We start from the raw sequence: 21,975 nt of genomic DNA on the forward strand, positions 1-21,975 counted from the left end.
GTTTGTCCGCCGAGGTACACATTGAACACTATCTTTCCTTTTAGTAATCCCGAGGACACTTGTATCACGGAAACCCTCTGCCGAGTGGAGGAGACTCGGCGCCTCGCTCGATTACGTATTCTAGCTTCACAAAAGCAGTACAAATCCCAATACGATAGTCGATACCGGCAAGTCACTTATGATCCGGGTGACCTAGTGTGGCTATGGACTCCCGTGCGTAAACGTGGTCTATGTCAAAAAACAGCTCGCCAACTATGTTGGACCATTCATTGTGCTTGAGCGTCTCAGTGAGGTGAATTATAGAATTGTGGGCCTCACTTCCAGTGAAAGACAGTCATCCAAGACCAACATCATGCATGTAGCTCGCCTGAAGCCGTTTACTCAACGAAAGCTCCACTGACTTCTTGCCCGGAGGGCTTCGTCTGCGAAAGGAGCCATGTTATAGTGCATCAAAGGTAGTGGAGCAACAGCATCAGCAGTAACAGCAACATTAAGAGGGCAGCGAGGAAGAGAATGACGACATGCAGTACTGGTACCCACTTGCCCTATGGCTCCTTGAAATAAACACCTTCTGCACACCCCATAACAATATTTACAAGATATATACAACGGGCAGAAGACAAGCATACAGGATGGAGCCCGTCCAAGTGACTATCAGCAATCGTCATCTTCGTCAGTCCTCTCATCATCGCTCACTACTGCAGCGCCTCGTAGCAATATGTATCGGTGCTTGTTATATCAACACTCAACTGTAGTAACCATCTCTTCCGAGTTTATAAGGTTAACTGACCCAGTTTCCTGTCCTGCTGCAGTGTTACAGTTACAGGTAACCAGCCTCAAGTATATGTTGACTATTCTGATCATCTGAAGTTAACAGAAACTCTTGGGACAGACAGAGCTGTACCTATGGCAACCCTGGATGTTGATGACAATTACTCATGGATGATTTTTACAATTTTGCTGACAATGCAATGTGGTAAGCGTCAACCAATAGAAATATGAATTATGATTATGAATTGTACTGATTGTGAATTATTGAGTAGAAGTGAAGTTGCAGACAAGAATTCATGCCATACTTTGAAGCAAACAACTGTTTCCTGCCCCTCTTAATGTATGTTTTTGCTAGTCATTTTTACCAGTGCTGAAGCTAGCAGATTTATTCACCAAATGTCATGCTCTAGCATAATACCTTATTTTTTTTAATCTGAACAAAAACAAATAGCTGGTCACAGTTGCTGGGTAGCTGATGCTGAGTAAAACTATGTTCAAATAGTAACGATTTTACTTTTTGAACACAGCAGGACTCAGCATCAGCTACCCAGAAATTATGACCAGCTATTCATCTTGCGCTGCCTATAACAAGACAAATGCAGGAGCAATTCTTACAAGGCATCATGCTCAGTGTAGTCCGGATTGAGAAGCTCTCTGATGTCATCCCTGCAGAAATAAAAATAAAGTCCACTGACTTTGACAGGATGGTGTAAGCGACAAGAAAACATTTCATGCAAAAGGCCTAACAAAGAACTCACCTCAGTGCATCTTGGAACTCCCTGAAAACAAACAGGGAAAAAAAAATTATTCACATCAACAATTACACATATGCCAGAGTCATAAAAGTGGTTTGTTCGAATGTTAGTTCAAATATTATTTCTACAAAAATTCAGTCTTCCCGTCCCATCATAATTCAGACTTGCTGTCTCATTCTGGCAAACACATGCAGCATTCTACAGCACCAAAAACTGCTTGCTGATTCAGATGTGTTTGGCTGCACGGCTGCTCATTCAGACAATATTGAAAGAGTGGCAACTGTCGAATCGCATGAGGTATGTTAACGTTCAAACAAAATTCGTTCAAACAAACAAACGTTCAAACACACACACGCACACAGAAAACACTTTCTAGGAACTCTCTGGCAATACCTTCTATTCAGGCTTTCAAATATTTTTTAAAAAATTATGAAAATGGGAGAAACAAAAGAACCTAAATTTGTTTACAGCTCTAATTTCACAACAGAAGCAAGTATGTATTGCAATTTTGTAAACTGAAGCTAGCAGAGTATTTGAAGTGTGCAAAAGTAACATGCTGATTTGTAGTTTATACACGAAATTGCTGTCTCAGTTATATGAGTGTCAGAAAAGTGATAATGTGCTGTAAGTTACCACCCTAGCCCACACTACAGAAGCTCCCACAGCTGCAATTTAATTAAATGTTTATAGTATATGTGCTTTAGTCACATGGCTGCGTATCTTTCGATAGCAATTTTAAGAAACTCATGTCTAAAATTTCAACAAATTAACAGTCAACTGCACAGCATGGTCAGCTCCTAGGCGAGACATTAACTCACCTGATATAGTCCAGCTCCAGGGCATGCAGAAATGCCTGCTGATCATTGTGCAGTACAAAGATGATTGGAGCAAGAAGCTCATGCATACCCTTAGATGAACAAAAATGAAATGTTACATGCATAGAGAGACAATGCAATTTGACTTTACTGCACACAATATTTCACTGGTAAAGAAAGCTACAGAAAAAAAAAAAAGTGAAGTGAATGTGATGGTCATCTAAATGTTACTACCTATGGCAGAGTGCCCACAGTGATCAGCACATTAAATTAAGTGGTCATCAAGGCAGTTAGATTCATTATGACTCGCACTATTACAACCGAACCTCATTATATTGAACGTGTATATGTATGTGTGTATGCTTTATTTCCACAAAAACTAAATACAGCCTTGCAGGGGTAAAGTAGGGAAAAAAAGCTGCTCGTAGCAGCTTGACCAGCCCCAAATACCCTTAAAACAAAAGAAAAGGGAGCAGCAGAGCGGAAATACAGTTTTCCGAAGCACTTACAAATTCAAGCACTACAACATATCATGCATACGCATCGCAAATCAAGCAAGGAAGAAAAAGAAAGAAAAAACAACAAAAGCAAGATGTGAGCACGCAAGCAAAAAATGCACAAAATCTCACTGCACTTGATAAGCATATAGGCATTGTACAACTCACATATGAGAGAAAAAATCAAGAATATCAGGAGGAGAACAAGTCGTAATACCAATTTTATCAACTATAATATCATTTAATAACCGAGGTAGCCTGGAGCACAGCATTTGTGATCCATAGTTTGCGCGCAATTTTGGTACAAGCCAGTACTCTGGCTTTCTTGTACTGTATAGAGTTTTGTGTAGCTTCAAGTTAGCCATAGATGTAATGTAGTTCTTGCTTTTTTTTTCTGTTCATTCTTATACGCAAGCCCTAAGCGATACTTTAAAAGGGCCTGTACTTTCGGTGTCTTAAGTTTATGAAATAAATATGCTGAAGGGAAATTGTATGGTTTATTACAAATAGCGCGAACAGCCTTCTTTTGCAGTATGTACGGCCTGTTGATATTTGTTTCAGAAGTGGCAGCCCAGACAAGAAACAATAATTTAAACGGCTGAGAAAAAGTGAATTATATATCAAGCATTTAATAGAGCAAGGAAGACAGCTCAAAGAATAAAAAATTCCAGTGATTTGTGAAAGCTTACTAGCAAGAAAATCTATATGGCTATGCCAGGTTATAGTATGATCAAAAAATATACCTAGCGATTTTACTGAATTTACAAGTTCAATTTTAGAATTGTTCATTAGCAAATCTCCCTCTAGAGTAATTTGCGTGTTCTTAGTGCGAAATAACACCGCCTTAGTTTTTTGCAAATAATAGTCAAACCGTTGTCAAGTGACCATGTGTATAGTTTATTCAAAACTGCATTAGCTCTTGTAATCAATTCGGCAGAGCGGTTAGATAAAAAGAATAACCTAGTGTCATCAGCATAGATTATGTAACGCGTATCAACATCAATGTTTACTAAATCGTTAATAAAGATATTAAAGAGGAGGGGCCCTAAAATACTGCTCTGAGGTACACCTACCTTGACCGACCGAACTTCAGATTTAAAGCTATTTACTCGTACAAACTGCTGTCTATGACCAAGATACGGCCTAATCAAGACAAGTGCAATGCCGCGTATACCACAGTGGTTTAACTTAGTACTAAGCAAGAGATCATGATTTATAGAATCGAAGGCTTTTGAAAAGTCGACAAATACTCCCAATGTTAGCAAACGTTCCTCAATATTATTTAGAATTAGTTCTTTCTGTTCAAGCTAAGCTAGCTGTGTTGACATATTTTTCCGGAAAACGTACTGATGCTTAGTTACCAAGTTGTGCTTGTCCAGAAATATAGCGAAATATATGGTAAAATGACATAAAAGCAAAGTTTGGCTGGTCCATGCTTTGTTTCAATGGGAGTTTTACTTGTATAACAAATAAAAAAATTCGAAATTTGACACTGCATTGGTTATACCAATGTAGTTCTATTGCAATAGCAACTATATGGACATTCCAAGTGAATTTTCATCGTCGTTGGTGTTGCCATGAGGCTCCACATATATTTAGGTATATATGAGGGTTGATGCAGAAATAAGGTTCCCACAAATTTTAGAAATAGACAGCATTGTTTATTCTCATAGAAATTTACATCGCTGGAAAGATGAAACTTTACTCTATTTTTTTTACATAATTGGCATATTTTTCTATGCATTTTTTGTGCATCCAATTTCTGTATCCCAATGTCATAGAACTCCGCCACCAGCCTGTTGAGGAAGCGTTTCCCCTCTTCTTTGACTTCATCATCGCTCTGGAAGTGTTGGCCACTCAAATGTTCCTTTAACTTGGGGAACATGTGATAATCACTAGGTGCGAGGTTTGGACTGTATGTTGGGTGGGGCATGACAGTCCACCCAAAGTTTGTCAAAAGTTCCTGGGTTTGACGAGAGACGTGAGGTCGGGCGTTGTCGTGAAGCAGCGTTACACCGGCTGCCAGTCGTCCTCGCCGGCGGTTCTGGATAGCTCGCTTGAGTTTTCTTAGTGTTGCACAATAACTGTCTGAGTTGGTTGTTGTCCCACATTCCATGAAATCAATCAGCAGTATCCCCTTACGAACCCAAAAAACACTGGCCATGACTTTGCCAGCAGAAGGAGTTTCTTTGAACTTCTTTGTAACTGGTGAATCTGGGTGACGCCACTGTTTGGATATTTGTTTCATTTCAGGAGTGAAATGAAACACCCACATTTCGTGCCCCGTAACAATGGAGCCCAACAATCCTTCCTTATCTTCTTGACACTTTTGAAGGAACTGGCGAGCACAGCCAAGATGTTTCTCCTTGTGGTCTGATGTCAATAGCCCCGGTACCCATCAAGCACAACACTTAAGATACCCCAATTTTTCAGTCAAAGCTCTCAACTGTATCATAAGAACTCTCAGGAATCTGAGCAACAAGTTCACGGATGGTGATACTCCTGTTTTGAAGCACTTCGGGTTGGACAATCTCGATAACCGCCTCCAAATCTGACAGTCTTCCACTGCGTTCTTCATTGTGGACTTTGATAATGATGTATGGGGTTTTATGGCGCAAGGGCCAGGTATGGCCAAAGAGCGCCATGTCTGTGGTAATGGGTTTGCAGTGTACTTATGATTACTATGAAGTTGGTGTGACGTGGCTGTAAAGGGGCCTTAACATATACGCTCTAAAATGCGTAAAATCTGTATAATAAAATTATGGCGATGACGTATGACTTGTACTATGAACATTTAGATGCATTTAAAAGAATGATACGATAGGTAAAATATATCAGATTATAAGAAATGCCAGAGCACTACTGCCTCCTTAGAGCCCTTGAAACACAAGGGCCTGGAGGCATGTGCTATGCAAAGCAATTATCGCAGTGGCATCCTCTGGAGAGAGGAGGCGCTACGAATGCATGGGACTAATAACATGTAAGACAACATCTCTGAGGAAACCTAGGACTGTGTCTATATTAAAAAGCGGTTCTGGACCAAGAAGTATTGCAGGATGAAGGGGAATGTGCTGTCGGTATGCTAATGAAAAATGTCTCTTTCTCTCAGATTCGGCTTCCCGACACTCCAGGAGGACGTGGAGTTTAAATCCACGGATTTTAAATCCGTTTTTGTATTCCCATTTGGAAATCTTGTTCAAGCCCTGCTGCACCTGTCTCTCGCATACTGAGAGGTTACAGGATTTGAAGCCAATTTGAATGTCGTCAACATAGACAGAATAAAGAATGGCAGGTGGTAGCGAAGCACGAAGCGTGTTCATCTTCACGATGAAGAGCGTACAGCTCAGCACGCCTCCCTGTGGTAATCCTGTTTCTTGTGTGAAAGGCCGCGACAATACGTTGCCGATTTTCACTCAGAAGATGCGATTCAACAAATAGCTTTCAATTATTTTCAGCATATTGCAACAGATGCCCATTTCCGACAAGTCTCGCAAGATGCCGTAGCGCCATGTTGTGTCATATGCCTTCTCCATGTCAAGGAATATTGACATGAAAAACTGCTTATGTACAAATGCGTCCCGTATATATCCTTCAATGCGTACAAGGTGATCTGTTGTCGACCGGCCTTCTCTGAAGCCACACTGATAGGGATCAAGTATATTGTTGAGTTCAAGGAAATGTATGAGTCTGCGATTAATCATTTTTTCAAAAACCTTACACAGGCAGCTTGTAAGAGCTACCGGGCGATAGCTTGCCGCCATGGATGGGTCTTTCCCCTGCTTCAAAACAGGGACCACAATTGCTTCTTTCCATGCAGTTGGAAAGTATCCCGCAGCCCAAATAGTGTTAAAAATTGTGAGTAGTGTAACTTGGGTGTCATTGTGTAGGTTTTTGATCATTTCATACATGATTCTGTCAGATCCGGATGCAGAGCTCTTGCATGATCTCAAGGAAGCTCTGAATTCGGCAATACTAAAAGGACAGTTGTATGGTTCATTCTTTCGACATTTTCTTATGAGTGGCTTACATTCGTCTATTTGTTTGTATTTGAGAAACGATTCTGAATAATTTGTTGGACTTGACACGCTCTCAAAGTGCTCCCCAAGTGAGTCTGCCTGATCTTGCAGTGTATCGCCCTGTGTATTTACCAGAGGGAGTGAGTACGTTGGTCGACCTCTAATTCTATTTGCCCTGTTCCAGACGTTGGCCTCATCTGTAAACGAGTTAATACTTGATAAAAAGTTCTGACAGCTTTCTCTTCTGGCCTGCCTGCGGGTTCTCCTGCCTTGAGATTTTACTTTCTTAAAGTTGATAAGATTCTCTGCAGTGGAAGAAGCGCGTAGCAACCCCCACGCTTTGTTCTGTTTCTTACGAGCAATCCTACATTCGTCGTTCCACCACGGGACACGCCATCTGCATACCAAACCACTTCCTTCAGATATGCATTTAGATGCAGCATCTATTATGAATGCTGTAAAATACTCCACAGCGGCATCAATTTCTAGAGAAGACATATCAGCCCATGAGATGCTAGATAGAGTTCGAAATTGCTCCCAGTCGGCTGTATCTATCTTCCACCTAGGAGCTTGTGGGGGAAATTCATTTTCTTTAGATGTTCTTAGCAGTACGGGGAAGTGATCGCTCCCGTAAGGATTGCTCGTAACTTCCCATTTGAGTTCGGGCAGTATAGACGCGGAAACTATACTAAGATCTATTGACGAAAAGGATCTGTTTGCACGAGAGTAATATGTGGGTTCTTTTTTATTTAGAAGGCAGGCTCCAGAAGAAAAAAGGAACTGTTCAACGAGACGACCTCGCGCACCGATACGAGAGTCTCCCCACAAGGTGCTGTGTGCATTGAAATTGCCAAGAACAACATAAGGTTCTGGCAATTGATCTACATAGGATTGAAATTCATGTTTCGTTAATTTGTAATGTGGGGGTATGTAAAGAGAGCTAATGGTGATGAGTTTGTTTAGGAGAACAGCTCGAACCGCCACTGCTTCGAGAGGCGTTTGTAGCTGTAAAAGTTGACACGCAATGCTCTTATGGATAACAATGGCGACACCGCCCGATGATGCGACAGCATCATCGCGATCTTTGCGTTAAGTTATGTACTGTCGGAGAAAGATTGTGTGTTTGGATTTTAAGTGTGTTTCCTGTGAACACAGCACTTTTGGATTGTGTTTTTGGATGAGTTCCTGCACATCATCAAGGTTTCTAAGAAGACCTCTGATGTTCCATTGAATTATTTGTGTATCCATATTGGAAGTGAATAGGTGCTGTGTGTACAGAAATGGATGTTATGCCTTAGATTACAGAGCTCTTTCGAGGCCCTGTAATCGAGGTTTTGCCCTTTCTGGAGTGTTCGAGGGAGCCTCGCCGCTTCTTAGGCGCTTGGCTCGCCGTGAGGACAGGTGTAGTGTCCATTGCCTCTTGTGAGGCGCCGGACACATGCTCTTGCGAGCGAGAAGTTTTCTGTGAGGGTCCTGCCTCGGAAGGCAAGACCCCTGCGCCCACCAGCCCGGAGGTCGATGGGGCTCCCTGAGGGATTTGGCTGCGCCGGCTGTTGCCAGCGCTGGAAGGGGCCGGGGAGGTTGGGGCAGCCTCGGCTGCGCCCACTTTCGGGGTCGATGGCCCCGTCTGCTGTGTTGGCGTAGCAGTGTTAGCTGCAGCTGCCGAGGGGGCGGATGGCGTCACTGCCGCCTCACTGGGTGTGGGTCGGACAGCCGCCGGAGACCGTTGTGGCGCTGCCCCCTGACGCGCCACATCGGCAAAGGTGTGCTTTGGCAGGAAGGATACCCGCCTGCGTGCTTCTTTGAAACTCATGTTTTCTTTTTCTTTAATCGTAACTATTTCCTTTTCTTTCTTCCAAGATGGGCACGACCGCGAGCTCACCTTCACAGTTTACGCAGTGGAGAGAGTTTTCACAAGATTCAGAAGTGTGCTCATTAGCACTGCATTTAGCGCAGGTTTGGCGGCCTCGGCAGCTCTGTGAGCTGTGATCGAAACGCTGGCATTTGAAGCAACGCAGGGGATTAGGGATGTATGGCCGAACACGGAGCTTGATATACCCGGCCTCGATGGACTCGGGCAGGACACTTGTGGCAAAAGTTAGTATCAGATGTTTGGTCTGTATTTCCTTGTTGTCACGCCTCATCTTAATTCGCTTAACGTTGATGACGTTCTGCTCACTGAAGCCCTCCAAGAGCTCAGCCTCAGTCAGCTCCCAAGAGATCATCATCGGAGACTACGCCACGGGTTGTATTCATAGTACGATGCGGAGTTACTGTCACTTTGGTGTCGCCAAATGATACTAGGTTGGGTAGGTTTTCATATTGCTTCAGGTTGCAGAGCTCCAAGAGGAGATCACCGCTTGCCATTCTGGATGCTTCGTAACCTGTACCAAGAACTTGGGTCAGAGACTTGGACACAAGAAATGGTGAGATTGTTCGTACGGGTTTGTTTGGTGTTTCAGAGTGGACTACGTGGAAGTGAGGAAAAATTTCTTTTTGACGGGCGAAAAATTCTAAAACATCATCGGTGCGCCCCCTCTTCAGGGAGCGATCAGGTAGTGGGGGAAAGGAGGTAGCCATAGGAGATTGTAATTTTGGCAGTAACGCCAGCCACCCACCGTGGAGTCCTACAAGGGGACGCTGCAGGACCCGTGAAACACGGCTTGCAAACGCCAGCTGTACGTTACCACTATAACCCAATATGACATAACCAAGGTTGGTTACTCACACAAGGTTAACCCTTGCTGCCAGGAAGGTCGGAAGTAATAAAGAAATGAGAAGGAGACAGGAAAGGTGGAAAGTAAGGAAAAGACGAAGGTTGTAGGGAGAGAGAGACAGGAAAAGGCAACTACCGATTTCCCCCGGGTGGGTCAGTCCGGGGTTGCCGTCTATGTGAAGCAGAGGCCAAAGAGGCGTGTTGCCTCCGCCAGGGGGCCTTAAAGGTCCAAACACCCGGCATCGGCTCAACCTCCAGGATCCCCCTTTCCCCAGACACGGCTAAGCCGCGAACGGCTACACGCGGGAGGGTCCAACCCTCGTGTGCTCGGGTACGTGGTGTCACAACACACCAAACGTCTGCTGACGCAGACGCCCCTGCGGGGATTGTGGACTTTCTTCCGACCGGCACTAAACTCCCTGCACTACTTTCTGACGTGTTGAATGGACATACACTTGTCGCTATACACCTCTGTCAACTGACGATGAATGTCCATGGGCGGAGTCCCTTTGGCGTGCCAAAAATTAAATTACAGAATGAATCTCGCACTTGGCGGGATCAACAATGGGAACCTCCCTATCGGACTTCTGCTGAATCAAGAATGAGTGACACAGCAAAGCGCGGCCAGGGGGAGGTGAGAGTGGTGGAACAGCCGCGCACAGCTGTGTTACCAGATTTCGCCTCAGACCTTCCCGTGTAGCTGGACCTCTTTAGCAACCTTATTTCTGGATCAACCCTCGTATGCATGCTGTATGCCATGCCATGCTACATGTCATGCTGCATTTGCAGATTATATTGCTACTCTATTCTATCCCTAACGTTAAACATACCAGGTCTTAATCTTAAATTCTTTACCAAATTATTTCTCGAAATTTTTAGAATAGCAGCCCGAAAAATGTCATGAAACATAACACTTACCGCGCATGTCTTTTATCTTAATTGTTCTCAGACTATTAAAAGTGCAAAAGAATATCAGAGCTCAAACCTGAAAGTGTTGTAATTGTACGGGCACGGCTTTGAACTATCTTCAGGATCAGCCCACGAAAGAGGTTTGAAAAATACCCGCCACAGAAAAGCGGTGATAAAGTCAGTAAGAAAGACTGCCTTTAATAAATAAACATAAATGAAACTTAAACGGCAGGATTTCAACCGAGCACCTCTAGCATAACAGCTAAATCCTCTAATTAATGCCTCGGTAAATGGAATAGAACATTCTTAAGAATTTTCTGTGTGCAAGCCAGCACAATGAGACGCTTCGCACATTTCATGAACACTCCACGTGATCTTTCACCCTCATCAATAATTACATATAGAAATACTGATTTCTTTAGTTGTAATATGTTTTCTGGAGAACATTACAATAACTGTATGATTTTCTTTTGAGTCAGAATTTTGGCGCCAGGTTGCGAAAGATGTCTAGGCGTGTTCATGTTCCAATCGCAGAGGCTGGTGCACTGGTGCAGCTCTAAACCTGCAGCTGCGACTAATGTTGAATTCCAATGGCGGAGTTGGAGCAGCCGACGGACTCCGCGAGCGAACACACTTGACACTGGCGTAGAGCAACGCCTCCAAATCCGCGAGTGGAACACAACCTGCGCCGCCGGAGCAAGGCGAAAGCGGAACTTCTATCTACGAGTTACCCAGGATGCCTCGCGTGTTGTCATTTCCTTCCGCTGTTTGCTCCCAGCACCACCGCACCAGTCACTTGTCTCTTCAGCGCCGTTCACCTGTTGTTGTTTCAAAAGTGCGGAATGGATATCTCGGCAAGCGTGCAGCAGCTTTTGCTTCCTCGCGAGTCGTGACCGGTGGCGCCTCCCAGCAGACAAATGTGGTAAAGGAAATACGTCACGCAGAGTTCCGGTCCACTCCGCCGATTTTGGCGGAGCATCTTTTTCTGCTCCACGGAGTGACTCCCGCTCTGAATCCACTCCGACTCTCTCATTGGAACACCTTACTCCCGCCCTCACTCTGTCATTGGAACAAACTTGCTCCGAAACGAGCAGAAAAGCTTGCTCCGACTCCGCCATTGGAATTCAACATAACTGAGGAAAGTAGCAGAAAATTAGTGAGGAAATTGCCAAGAAAATCATGGTGAACCACTAAAGATGATTGTGAGAACAGCACAAACCTGGCGGTATGAAATCTGTGGATGCTGCCTTGCATAGTGGAAGAGAACGTTCACCATCATTGCCTGGACATCTGATGTCTGGAAAAATTCTATTTCTGGAAATCTGTAGAAACAAAGGAAGTTCTCCTCAGAAAGAATTACATGCACTGCATCCACGAATGCTTGACAAACCAGACAGCTTTTTTTAGGGCGAATGTTTGTCCCAGAAGTGAGAAAACAATGTCAGATTGACCAATGTTTTTTATATTTGGCCTTTACCATATCAAGTGACACCATACTTTTAAAGGTAAACTGGCTGTAATCTTGACAATTCAAAAGACTACTACAGGCAGAGAGCAGTTTTATGTAATAGGTCTGGCTTGCCAGAAGTAGCTATAATATCACCAACAAAAGAATAGTGTAATAGCACTGTGAGCTTGAGAAGTGGAAGTGTAACAATGATAGCACAGGACAAGCACAAGAGCAATGCAAAACAAAGCACACAAGAAAATATTATAGAATTTGTTTTGCATCATTCAGATTGTTACAATATTACCCAGAAGAAAATTTTGTGCTGCTGTCCACAAGAGTTTAATAAAGGATCAGTGGCAGTCCAGGACATTGCTACTGTACGGAGCAAAAGCAAACAAGGTGTGTGTGCATGTTTATGTGTGTGTGAAAGAGAGAGAGAGCAAAATCTATGAAGGCGTGCAATTTTCTCGGCCGTTCTCAAAAAGCCTTTGCACTCGTGCTTAGTTCCTGCGGATGAGGGGGAGAAATGCAGCCTGTGGATGAGGCTGAAAAACAGCGTTGCAAAGCTGTCAAGCTTGGAAACTCCACATTCTGTTATAAATAACAGCCTATGGCAACAGACCCCTGGCAACAGGAGCACAGGAGACTGGTCGCAGCCGTCTGGTGTTGAGGGAGTAGGCAGTGGCGAGATGCTCCTTAGCAAGTTTATTTACATGATGAATGTCAGACACAAGAGTGAGTAATAAATGGTAGCAAGGGTGCTTTATATATTTCAAGGCCTCCAGAATGTTTCTAAGTGCCCTATACAGGCAAGTTACAATATTTTCAGAATCCTTTCTTCCACAGCGAGGTCAATGATTAGGTCAAGTGTTAAAAGTGCAAAACTTCTTGCGCCACAAATAGCAACAACGGCTTGATGAGGAGTAGCAAAGCCTCCAATTATTCACTTAACAGAGTTCTGCCAACAGGCAACTCGTGACTGACACAATGCAGCTGGTTAAACACAATCCAGAATGCAAGACAGAGGTGCCTTAGGTGGGACCACAACATTCTGCTGCTAGAGGCAGGGCACCTCCTTTGCTTCTTGAAGCGCTCAGACAACGAAAGGACTTAGCATATTGACACACGTACTTTGTTTTCCTTTTCCCAGTGACCGCTTTTTACAAGCTAACAAATGTTAAGTATTATCGCTCAGTGTAAGATGCCACCTGCATGTATCAGAACATTATAATTAATTGCAGTTGATTCTATCTGTTGCATGTGTTGTTGCCAAACCTTGTAATCAGAGTGTACGTGCAACGCAAATAGTGTTGTACTTTCTAGAAAGTATGCGAGCACAAGTGATTATGCTGGGACCTTTGACAATTCATGCATACTAAAAGCCGACGTGCTTGACCCGCTGATCAGATTTCGACGATTGATGAGTGTGCTCGCCACTATCCTTATGCCGAGTTTTACTTGTTTTGCTCTGTGGTTGCTCACTGCCACTACAACATGACAATATTGTTGATCAATAGCCTCCCATAGCACCATTCGTCACCAACGCATCGTCCTTGGGCGAATCGTAATACTCACTAAATAGAATATCATTTGTGTTGCCAAACACAAACATTGCTCAGGCAGGTGTGACCTGGTGGGAGCCTTTGCAAGGCACCAACTCTACCTGCTGGTCTCTGTCACCGACTTCATGAATGGTTCTTTCTGCCCAAGCTGTGGCCATCCACACTCCACGGACCTTTCCCCTGCTTTTGTTGTGTGCCGAGGAACATTTGTATACATGCTCTTTTCCAAGAGCAGCAGGCTATTTTCACCCATCTGCACTAAAATTTATCTGCAGAAAACTAAAGTAATGTTTAACAGTCTCAGAAGAGAACAGCAGTTTATGATAGGTAGCGAGGCACCGGAAGTGGTAAGGGAACGCATCTACTTAGGGCAGGTAGTGACCACGGATCCCGATCATGAGACTGAAATAATCAGAGGAATAAGAATGGGCTGGGGTGCGTTTGGCAGGCATTCTCAGATCATGAACAGCAGGTTGCCATTATTCCTCAAGAGAAAAGTGTATAACAGCTCTGTCTTACCAGTACTCACCTACGGGGCAGAAATCTGGAGGCTTACGAAAAGGGTTCTACTTATATTCAGGACAAGAAGAATGACGGGTGCAACATTAAGGGATAAGAAGAGAGCAGCTTCGGTGAGGGAACAAACGTGTTATTGACATCTTAGATGAAATAAAGAAAAAGAAATGGGCATGGGCAGGGCATCTCATGAGGAGGGAAGATAACCGATGGTCATTAAGGGTTACGGACTGGATTCCAAGAGAAGGGTAGCATAACAGGGGGCAGCAGAAAGTTAGGTGGGCAAATGAGACTAAGAAGTTTGCAGGGAAAACATGGCCACAATTAGCACATGACCAGGGTAGTTGGAGAAATATGGGAGAGGCCTTTTCCCTCAACTGGGTGTAGCCAGGCTGATGATGATTATGATGATGCCCCCCCCCCTCCCTTTTTTTTTGGGACCACCACTATAGAGGCTGCCATCATGCTATTAGGGGCATGAAAGACTTGGCTCGTCTTCAACACAGCTTGTCCTATAACACAGTCTTGGTTGTGCAAATGGACCTTTCTTGGAATTAGGGATTCAAAACAATGCTTGACTTTGCCATAATACCTCGTGCATTTATTTTTTAATCACATACAGAAAGTAAATGAAAATGCTGTATGAGTGATACCAGCACATCATATGGCTATTTTTATGTCCACTGCAGGACAAAGGCATTTCTCAGCGATCTCCAATTACCCGTCTTGCGCTAGCTGATGCTAACTGCAGCACGTGGTACAGTACACCAAGCACTACATGGGTATGAACCATGTGTGCAGAGTGTGCCACTGAATGCTTGCAGCAGTGCACCTCAGTGCTATCATGGAGGCCATGGTGGAGCTCATAAAGCTACTAAATGCCTGCTACAAGTGGTACATCAGCTGCGTTAGCCAGCAGAGCATGGGACATGGCTGATCTTCATGACATAATGTGGCCGCAGGAAAAAGAAAAGTTTCCGCTATTAAAAAAGTTATCTTGACCTGTGGTGCAGACTAAATTTTTGTAACAGATGGAACACTGATAGCCAGATGCTTTATTTTCAAGGTGGTTCTCCAAAGAAGATCCCAAACCAAAGATGCTGATTAATCCCACGCTTGCAACAGCAGTGCAGTCCAATAAGCACTATGATTTACATTTTAAGTACTTTTGTACAATGCCAAGTAGGTACTTAAAACAAGCATATAATAACACATGTGAAATAATATTACAGGGAGAAAAAAGCATGTGAATGGAATTTCTGCTCACTGCCAAATGCTGGCAGCAAGCTGAAATTCATAGTATGGTTACAGCAAAGGGTTTCAATCATCAGCATTCCAATTTAAGGAAGTGAATTCTGTGACGAAATGCTTCTTTTTCTTTTTTTTTTCCCCATTAAGTAAAGGTCCTGGACCTCAAAATGCTAGAAGAAATACTGGCAGGCCTGAGAAGACCCTGAATAACTTAGTATAATTACTTTTCTATAAACCAGGTTTGGTTTGTTTTGCAGGACCTGTATGTCTCCTGACATCGTGAGAGAGAAGGTGGTTGTGTGGGAGCAGAACATCATGTCGTTTTGGCACTCTCTTCAGCTTGTTTGGGTGTTTGCTATGCTCGTTGGGCCACGCTACGAGTAGGAGCATAGCAGATGATGCGTACATTAATGTAAGGGCGGGAAAAAAAAGCAGAGAACAGCAGCACTTACGTTCTTATCACATCCTGCTTGATCATTATTCGCAATTCGCTGTCCTCAAAGTATTGGTTCCATGGGCTTTTCTCATCTTGTGATAGGGGATTGTTGTAAGCCAAGTCAAGGTCTTCCAGTTCCATTCTTGGATTATGACATGTCTGGGCAAAATGAAACAAGCCCCCTACTGCTGAGCCACATTCTAAATGTACTGATTACAAGGCAAGAGCCTTTTCCACTAAGTTTAAGCGCTGCTCATCTGCATCATAATGCACAGTGGAGCATGCCAACAGTGTGTTGGCTGATTCTTACAGCTGCTTTCTTTGTCTCTGGTACCCTTATCCTAGGAAAAGCAAATCCCACCACATGGCTGCAGGATAACTACAAAATACCGCATTTACTCACATAATGATCACACTTTTCTGACAAAAAAATAACTGATGCAAATTCAGGGGTGCGATCATTCTGCGGGTTAAATTTTCCACAAAAAGAAAAAAATTTTGTTCATCCAGCATTTGCTGCAGGATGACCACAGGTCAACAAACAGGTGGCTGCCGCTGTAACATTGCGGGACACCAAAACAAAAATGGCGGCTGGCGGAGCAAGCCGAACGAGGCGAATGCAATTTTTTTTTTCTTCTCATGAGTACACTACGCGCATTGAAACAGTTTCTTCCATATCAGTAATAAATGATGTCATTAATATCGGCAAGTTTGTGGCAATAACATAGCCATGTCCACTTTGAGGGGACAGAAACTGAGGTGGGCGCGCTTAGCTGCCAGTGACATAGAAACACATGGCGGGCATGCTGCAGAAACTGCAGCATTAACCTTCACTACTATCATAATATGGCACGTTTCCGCTAAGGGTGGGCGAGTATCTTAGCTGAGTGACACAGCATCGGCGTATGAATAGGGTACACTTCTAACTTATCGGTGTAAACGTGGCTGCTATTGTTACTGCTCGCGATTTGTTGCGCGCCTACGAGTGCAGACGAAAAGAATCGAAAGGCGCCTCTTTTGTTGTTGTTGACCACAGCCATTATAAAGCCTACAAATAATAAAGCCAAGGCAAGTTTGGTTGTAGCTTTTTTATAGATGGAAGTACAGAAAGTGATGGAAGGAATGAAATGGGGCATCTGCTTAAGAATGTTGGGTGTGTGCAGATCGCATGGTATGTCTTGAGTCATTTGCGTAGCATTCGACAGATGCTAAGTGCGATCATTATTAGCTAGACTTGGCTCACGACATATCGCTGCAGCAAGTTCGGGATGCGATCATTACACAGGAAAGCAAACAAATTGAACTTTGACGACAAAATTCAGGGGTGCGATCATTACGCAAGGTACTACGTGGCCTTGAAGAACAAAAAATTGCAACAAGGATGCTACCATGATAGCACAAGATGTCAGATTCAAGTCCACCAGTACAATAAGTTGCCATACTATTCTCACCCATGGCAGTGCTATTTGTCCACAGTAAGTGAACAAGCTATCAAGATGGTAACAAGGCAGCTATAGTAAACTGAAAGTGAACTGTAAGAGGCATAAACAATAAGTCCACTTACCTTAGCCAACAGTGATTCATACTTGTGTCTCATTGCTCTGGTTGCAATGATCCAATCATTTCTGGAGTCTGGCAGGCATTCCAAGAATATCTGAATAGCAAAAGTTTGGAGAGAGGAATATGTGTGTCTTAAGAATATGCAATTAATTTCCCCCACTGAACAAAATGTGATGATGCTTTAAGGCGTCGAATTGTGGTGAGCAGATCCCCACATGACCTGCATAGCCATCTTGAGTATTTACCCCTTTAGACGCCTAGAGGGAAATGTAAAAATCAGCTTAAGCTGTTAGAACACGTTTTCAAAGCTTTATTTGCAGCTACAGTCGACTTCTGTTTAAATCTGACAAAACTGAAGAAATTGATCAAATTATCTGGTGGGTCAAATTAAACAAGATTTGGCAGTAGTTGCCCGATTCGAACATAGCCATGAATCAAATGTGCATCCGTTTCTATGTGTTCAAAGTAGAAAAATATTGTACAGACATCATTAAAGCTTGTAAACAAAGCAGAAATCTAATCTGCACACAATTTTTTAATATGTGTTGCACAGTCACAGCCAGTTTCCTAAAGTCACGATTCGAGATACGGTTCTTAAAATCAGCTTCTCCGCAATACAGCCATGCTATGCAGCAAAGCATAAAAACACACTTATTCCTTTCTAAAGAAAGAAAAAGAAAGTTGCACGTTAGGATTAAATAAATACTGTGATCAGACATAGTGAGCTACCATTATTGCTTGAAAAGCTTCCCATTGGAGGCAAAAAATTTGCGTTTTCGACGGAGGATGATGTGCGTTCAACGCATTCGCCGTCTTCTAAGCTTTCCCAAGACAGATGCTGCCACTCTAAAGGGCTTACTATTGGGGACACCATGGGGGTCAGGCACCAGTGCGCTGACTGGTCATGTTCGAATTATCCAGTCAGAACCAACTTAAGGATCGAAATAACGAAAGCTTGGCCCATAGAAGTGCATGGGTGCCGGCCAGGACCTCCAGTCAAGATCAAACTAACCGAAACATCTAAATAACGGGAGTTAAATTAACAGAAGTCTACTGTATATTGATTAACAATGGCAGAGAAAACAAAGGTCCAACTTTCATTCTTGAATTTCACACCCAAACCATTGTACCTAAGACATTACAAATCACATTTCTATGACGTGGACTGTCTTTGGTCGGAGAAAGTTGCAAAAACGTATCATGTTTGATCTCTGCTTACATTTAAATGCAATATATTCCTTTTTTATTGATAATCCTGAGCTATCTACCTGCATGCTTTCAAACTTCGTGGAGAGTTGACTCAAAGTGCCACTCACAGCAGGACTCTCCTATTTCAAAATGTGCAAGTACTAGACTGTACTAGAATAAAGTGGAGTGGGACGAGCAGCAGGGGCGGCACATCCTTTGCAGTGAGGTGCTCGATGTTGAAAAATACTGTGCCGGTGTTGCGATCGAAGTGGATTAAGCCACGTCAAGGCCACGCCATTGGAAACTGTTGGTGACAATGCTCGGCAAGATCATTTGTACTATTTCCCGTGCTGGTATTTGTGAGTGGACCAGACAAGTGGCTTATTTAATTACATATCTTGTAGTGAGAAATACAGGTGCCAGCAGAAGACGAAGAGGAGGAGGGCGGTTGTTGTTGTTGCTTGCGCTCGCCCCACTCGACTGTCGTCTCGTTCTGTGCATTCACTATAAAATGCCAAGCGCATGTAGCCTTAAACACATACTATCAAATGGTGGTGCATGCTGGTTCCCTTTTTCAATCTGGAACTCCATACCTGGACTCTACCCCCCGTCTTGGCCATGCCTGCCGACGTGCCTCAGCTAGGTGCTACCGCGTCACCGGTGGTCACCTGCTCCAGAGTACGAAGACAGCGAGACCCTGTCATTTTCGACGACACCGACAAGCACGACGTTGAGGACTGGCTCACTCCGTATGAGTGGGTGAGCACCCACAATAAAGGGGATGATGGCAACAAACTTAACAATGTCAACTTTTACCTGGCGGGCTTGGCACAGCTATGGTTCCACAACCACGAAGCTGATATTGCAAACTAGTTTTCCTTTAAAACGAGCTTTGCGGAAGTCTTCGGCTGACCCGCTGTTCGCAAGCTCCGCACAGAAAAGCGCTGACGCGGTCGCGCCCAGCAATCCAGCAAGAACTTTACATCCTACATTTAGGACATTGTCGACCTCTGCTGTCGCATCAACCCTGCTATGTCCGAACCTGATAAAATACGACACATCAAGAAGGGGATCAAGGATGATGCCTTGCAAATGCTCATTGCCTAAAACCCTCAAAGTGTCAGACATTGTTCAGTACTGCCCAAGCTACGATGAGTTGCGGAAACAGCGATCTCTACACGCCTCCCGAGCTCTGACATGGCCAACATGTCAGCATGAACTGTCAGCACTGCTGCTATTGACACCTCAATGTTAATGCAGCAAATTCAGCAGTTTGTCCGAGAAGAAGTGGCACGTCAATTGTCCCTTGTTCCCCACGTCCCAGACTCCGTGCAGGCACTTGCTCCCACGATATGGCAAGCCATAGAGGAGAAAATTTCTGAGGCACTACCAACTTCCTACCAGCATCCGCCTGTTTGTGCTCCTCTGACCTATGCTGAAGTCGCACGCATGCAGTCACCAGCAATGCTGCTCGGTACGGATCCTGGTCGACCTGCAATCGACTTCTACGCTGCGCGTGCGCCTGTCCACCTGAACCTGCCATTATTTCGCAATCCCGCACTGCCATCCACTAATCCTTGGGGCACCCCAGACAACAGGACTATTGCTACTTCTGTTGCCTACCTGGCCATGTCGCTCGTTTCTGTCGTCGTCGTGGCTTCCGTACTAGTCTGCGTGAAGAACATCAAGGCTACTTACGTCCTGAGCCACCCCACCCGATCTCCTCCCACACAACGATGGACACCTGCTCACTGAATTGACTTGGCTACGGCACACATCGGTCGCCCTCCCCATGTCGCCATTCACTGTCCCCTATGCTTCATCACCTCCCACCCGTTCAAGCGGCAAACTAGCCATCGCAGTTCCGGAGGCAAGAACTGCACTCGCGTCGACAATTTCAAAGCCTCAATTTTTACCTGCGAACGAAACAACTATGATTATCGAAGGTGTTTCCGTGCAAGCACTCATTGATACTGGAGCCGCTGTGTCTGTTCTTAGTGGAGAACTGTGCTGCAAGTTAAAAAAGATCACAATTCCGCTTTCCGATGTCTCCTTGCGTACCACAACTGCAAACCACATTCAACCTTCAGTGGCATGCACAGCTCGCCTTGTCATTCAAAACATATTGTGCATAGCCAAATTGGTCGTTTTTTCCCCCATGTTCGCATGATGTTACTTTGGGTTGGGACTTTCTTGCTATTAACCATGTCGTTGTTGACTGTGCGCATGCCGAATGTGAGTTGTCGCCGATGTGTGACGCCTCATCTGACAAGCCATCTTCTTCTTGAGTGGTCATCGCCATGGATACTGACATACCTCTTTTGTCTTCTGTTCTTGTACCACTTTCTTGCAGCTATGCTCCCTCTTCCACCGTCCTGTTTGCGCCCTTCAAAGTCTTCACGTCTCGCAAAAACTTCCTCCTCCCTTTTGCAGTTCTCGCAGTCGAAAACCCTTGCAGTGCCATTTATGTCCCGAATCGATTTTCTCCCACAGCCACATTATTCCATGGCGAATGTAAAGGTCGGCTTGACGGTATCGATTTCGTCTACTCTACTCAACTGCCTGATGATATGTTAAGTCTTCTCGTCGACAGCCTTACTTCTGTGACCAGCGCCGATTCGTCTTCCTTAGAGGCCTTCCTTCCGGCAACTGGCTCCAAACTCCCACCTGCCCAGCGTGCCCAACTCTTGGAGCTGCTCGACTACTTTCGGATGTCATTCGATCATAAGCAATTTTCCTTAGGCCACACATCCACCATCGTTCTTGAAATTGACACCGGCACTCATGCACCCCTGCGCCAGCATCCATACCGAGTTTCTCATGCTGAACACCGCGTCATTGATTGATGACATGCTTCATCGTGGTGTTATTCAGCCCTCACACAGCCGTTGGACCTCCCCAGTTGAAGAAAAAGGACGGTAGCATCAAATTTTGCGTTGATTATAGGCACCTTAACAAGATCTCGCGAAAAAGATGTCTATCCGCTGCCCAGAATTGACGTCGCTCTTGACTGCTCACAAGGAGCAAAGTTCTTTTCCTCTTTGGACCTTCAATCTGGATACTGGCAGGTCCCTATGAATGAAGCTGACCATCTGAAGACTGCGTTTGTAACCCCAGACGGTCCATATGAGTTTAATGTGATGCCGTTTGGCCTTTGTAATGCGCCTGCCACCTTCAAACATCTCATGGACAATATTCTAAGAGGCCTCAAATGGCACACGTGTCTTTGCTACATGGACGATGTTGTTGTCTTTTTGAAGGACTTTGGCTCCCATCTGACCCGCCTCGCAAGCATCGACTTGCCTTTCACACGCTGGACTGCACCTTAACTTGAAGAAGTGCCACTTTGTCGCCCGTCAGCTTACCATCTTAGGCCATGTTGTCAGCAAGGATGGTGTCCTTCCCAACCCTGCAAAACTTCGCATCGTTGCCGACTTCCCCAGACCATCTATACTGAAAGAACCCTGTAGCATTCTAGGCCTGTGTTCATACTTTTGTTGATTCGTGCGTAACTTCGCATCCATAATCGCCCC

At 44.4% G+C, this 21,975-nt stretch overlaps 1 protein-coding gene across 1 annotated transcript in view; it reads right to left on the bottom strand.

The window, feature by feature from the left end:
* LOC142582166 (TBC1 domain family member 5-like) overlaps positions 1–21,975 on the bottom strand; it is a 134,234-nt gene that overhangs the window by 95,756 nt on the left and 16,503 nt on the right. The window contains exons 4-9 of the mRNA XM_075691560.1: positions 17,259–17,348; positions 15,711–15,853; positions 11,699–11,801; positions 2,345–2,433; positions 1,530–1,550; positions 1,387–1,437 (exon numbers count right to left, since the gene is read on the bottom strand). Coding sequence (XP_075547675.1) covers positions 1,387–1,437; positions 1,530–1,550; positions 2,345–2,433; positions 11,699–11,801; positions 15,711–15,853; positions 17,259–17,348 — 497 coding nt within the window. The remainder of the gene's footprint in view (positions 1–1,386; positions 1,438–1,529; positions 1,551–2,344; positions 2,434–11,698; positions 11,802–15,710; positions 15,854–17,258; positions 17,349–21,975) is intronic.

This window comes from Dermacentor variabilis, chromosome 5 (genome assembly GCF_050947875.1).
Source record: "Dermacentor variabilis isolate Ectoservices chromosome 5, ASM5094787v1, whole genome shotgun sequence".
In the NCBI taxonomy this organism is placed as follows: Eukaryota; Metazoa; Arthropoda; class Arachnida; order Ixodida; family Ixodidae; genus Dermacentor; species Dermacentor variabilis.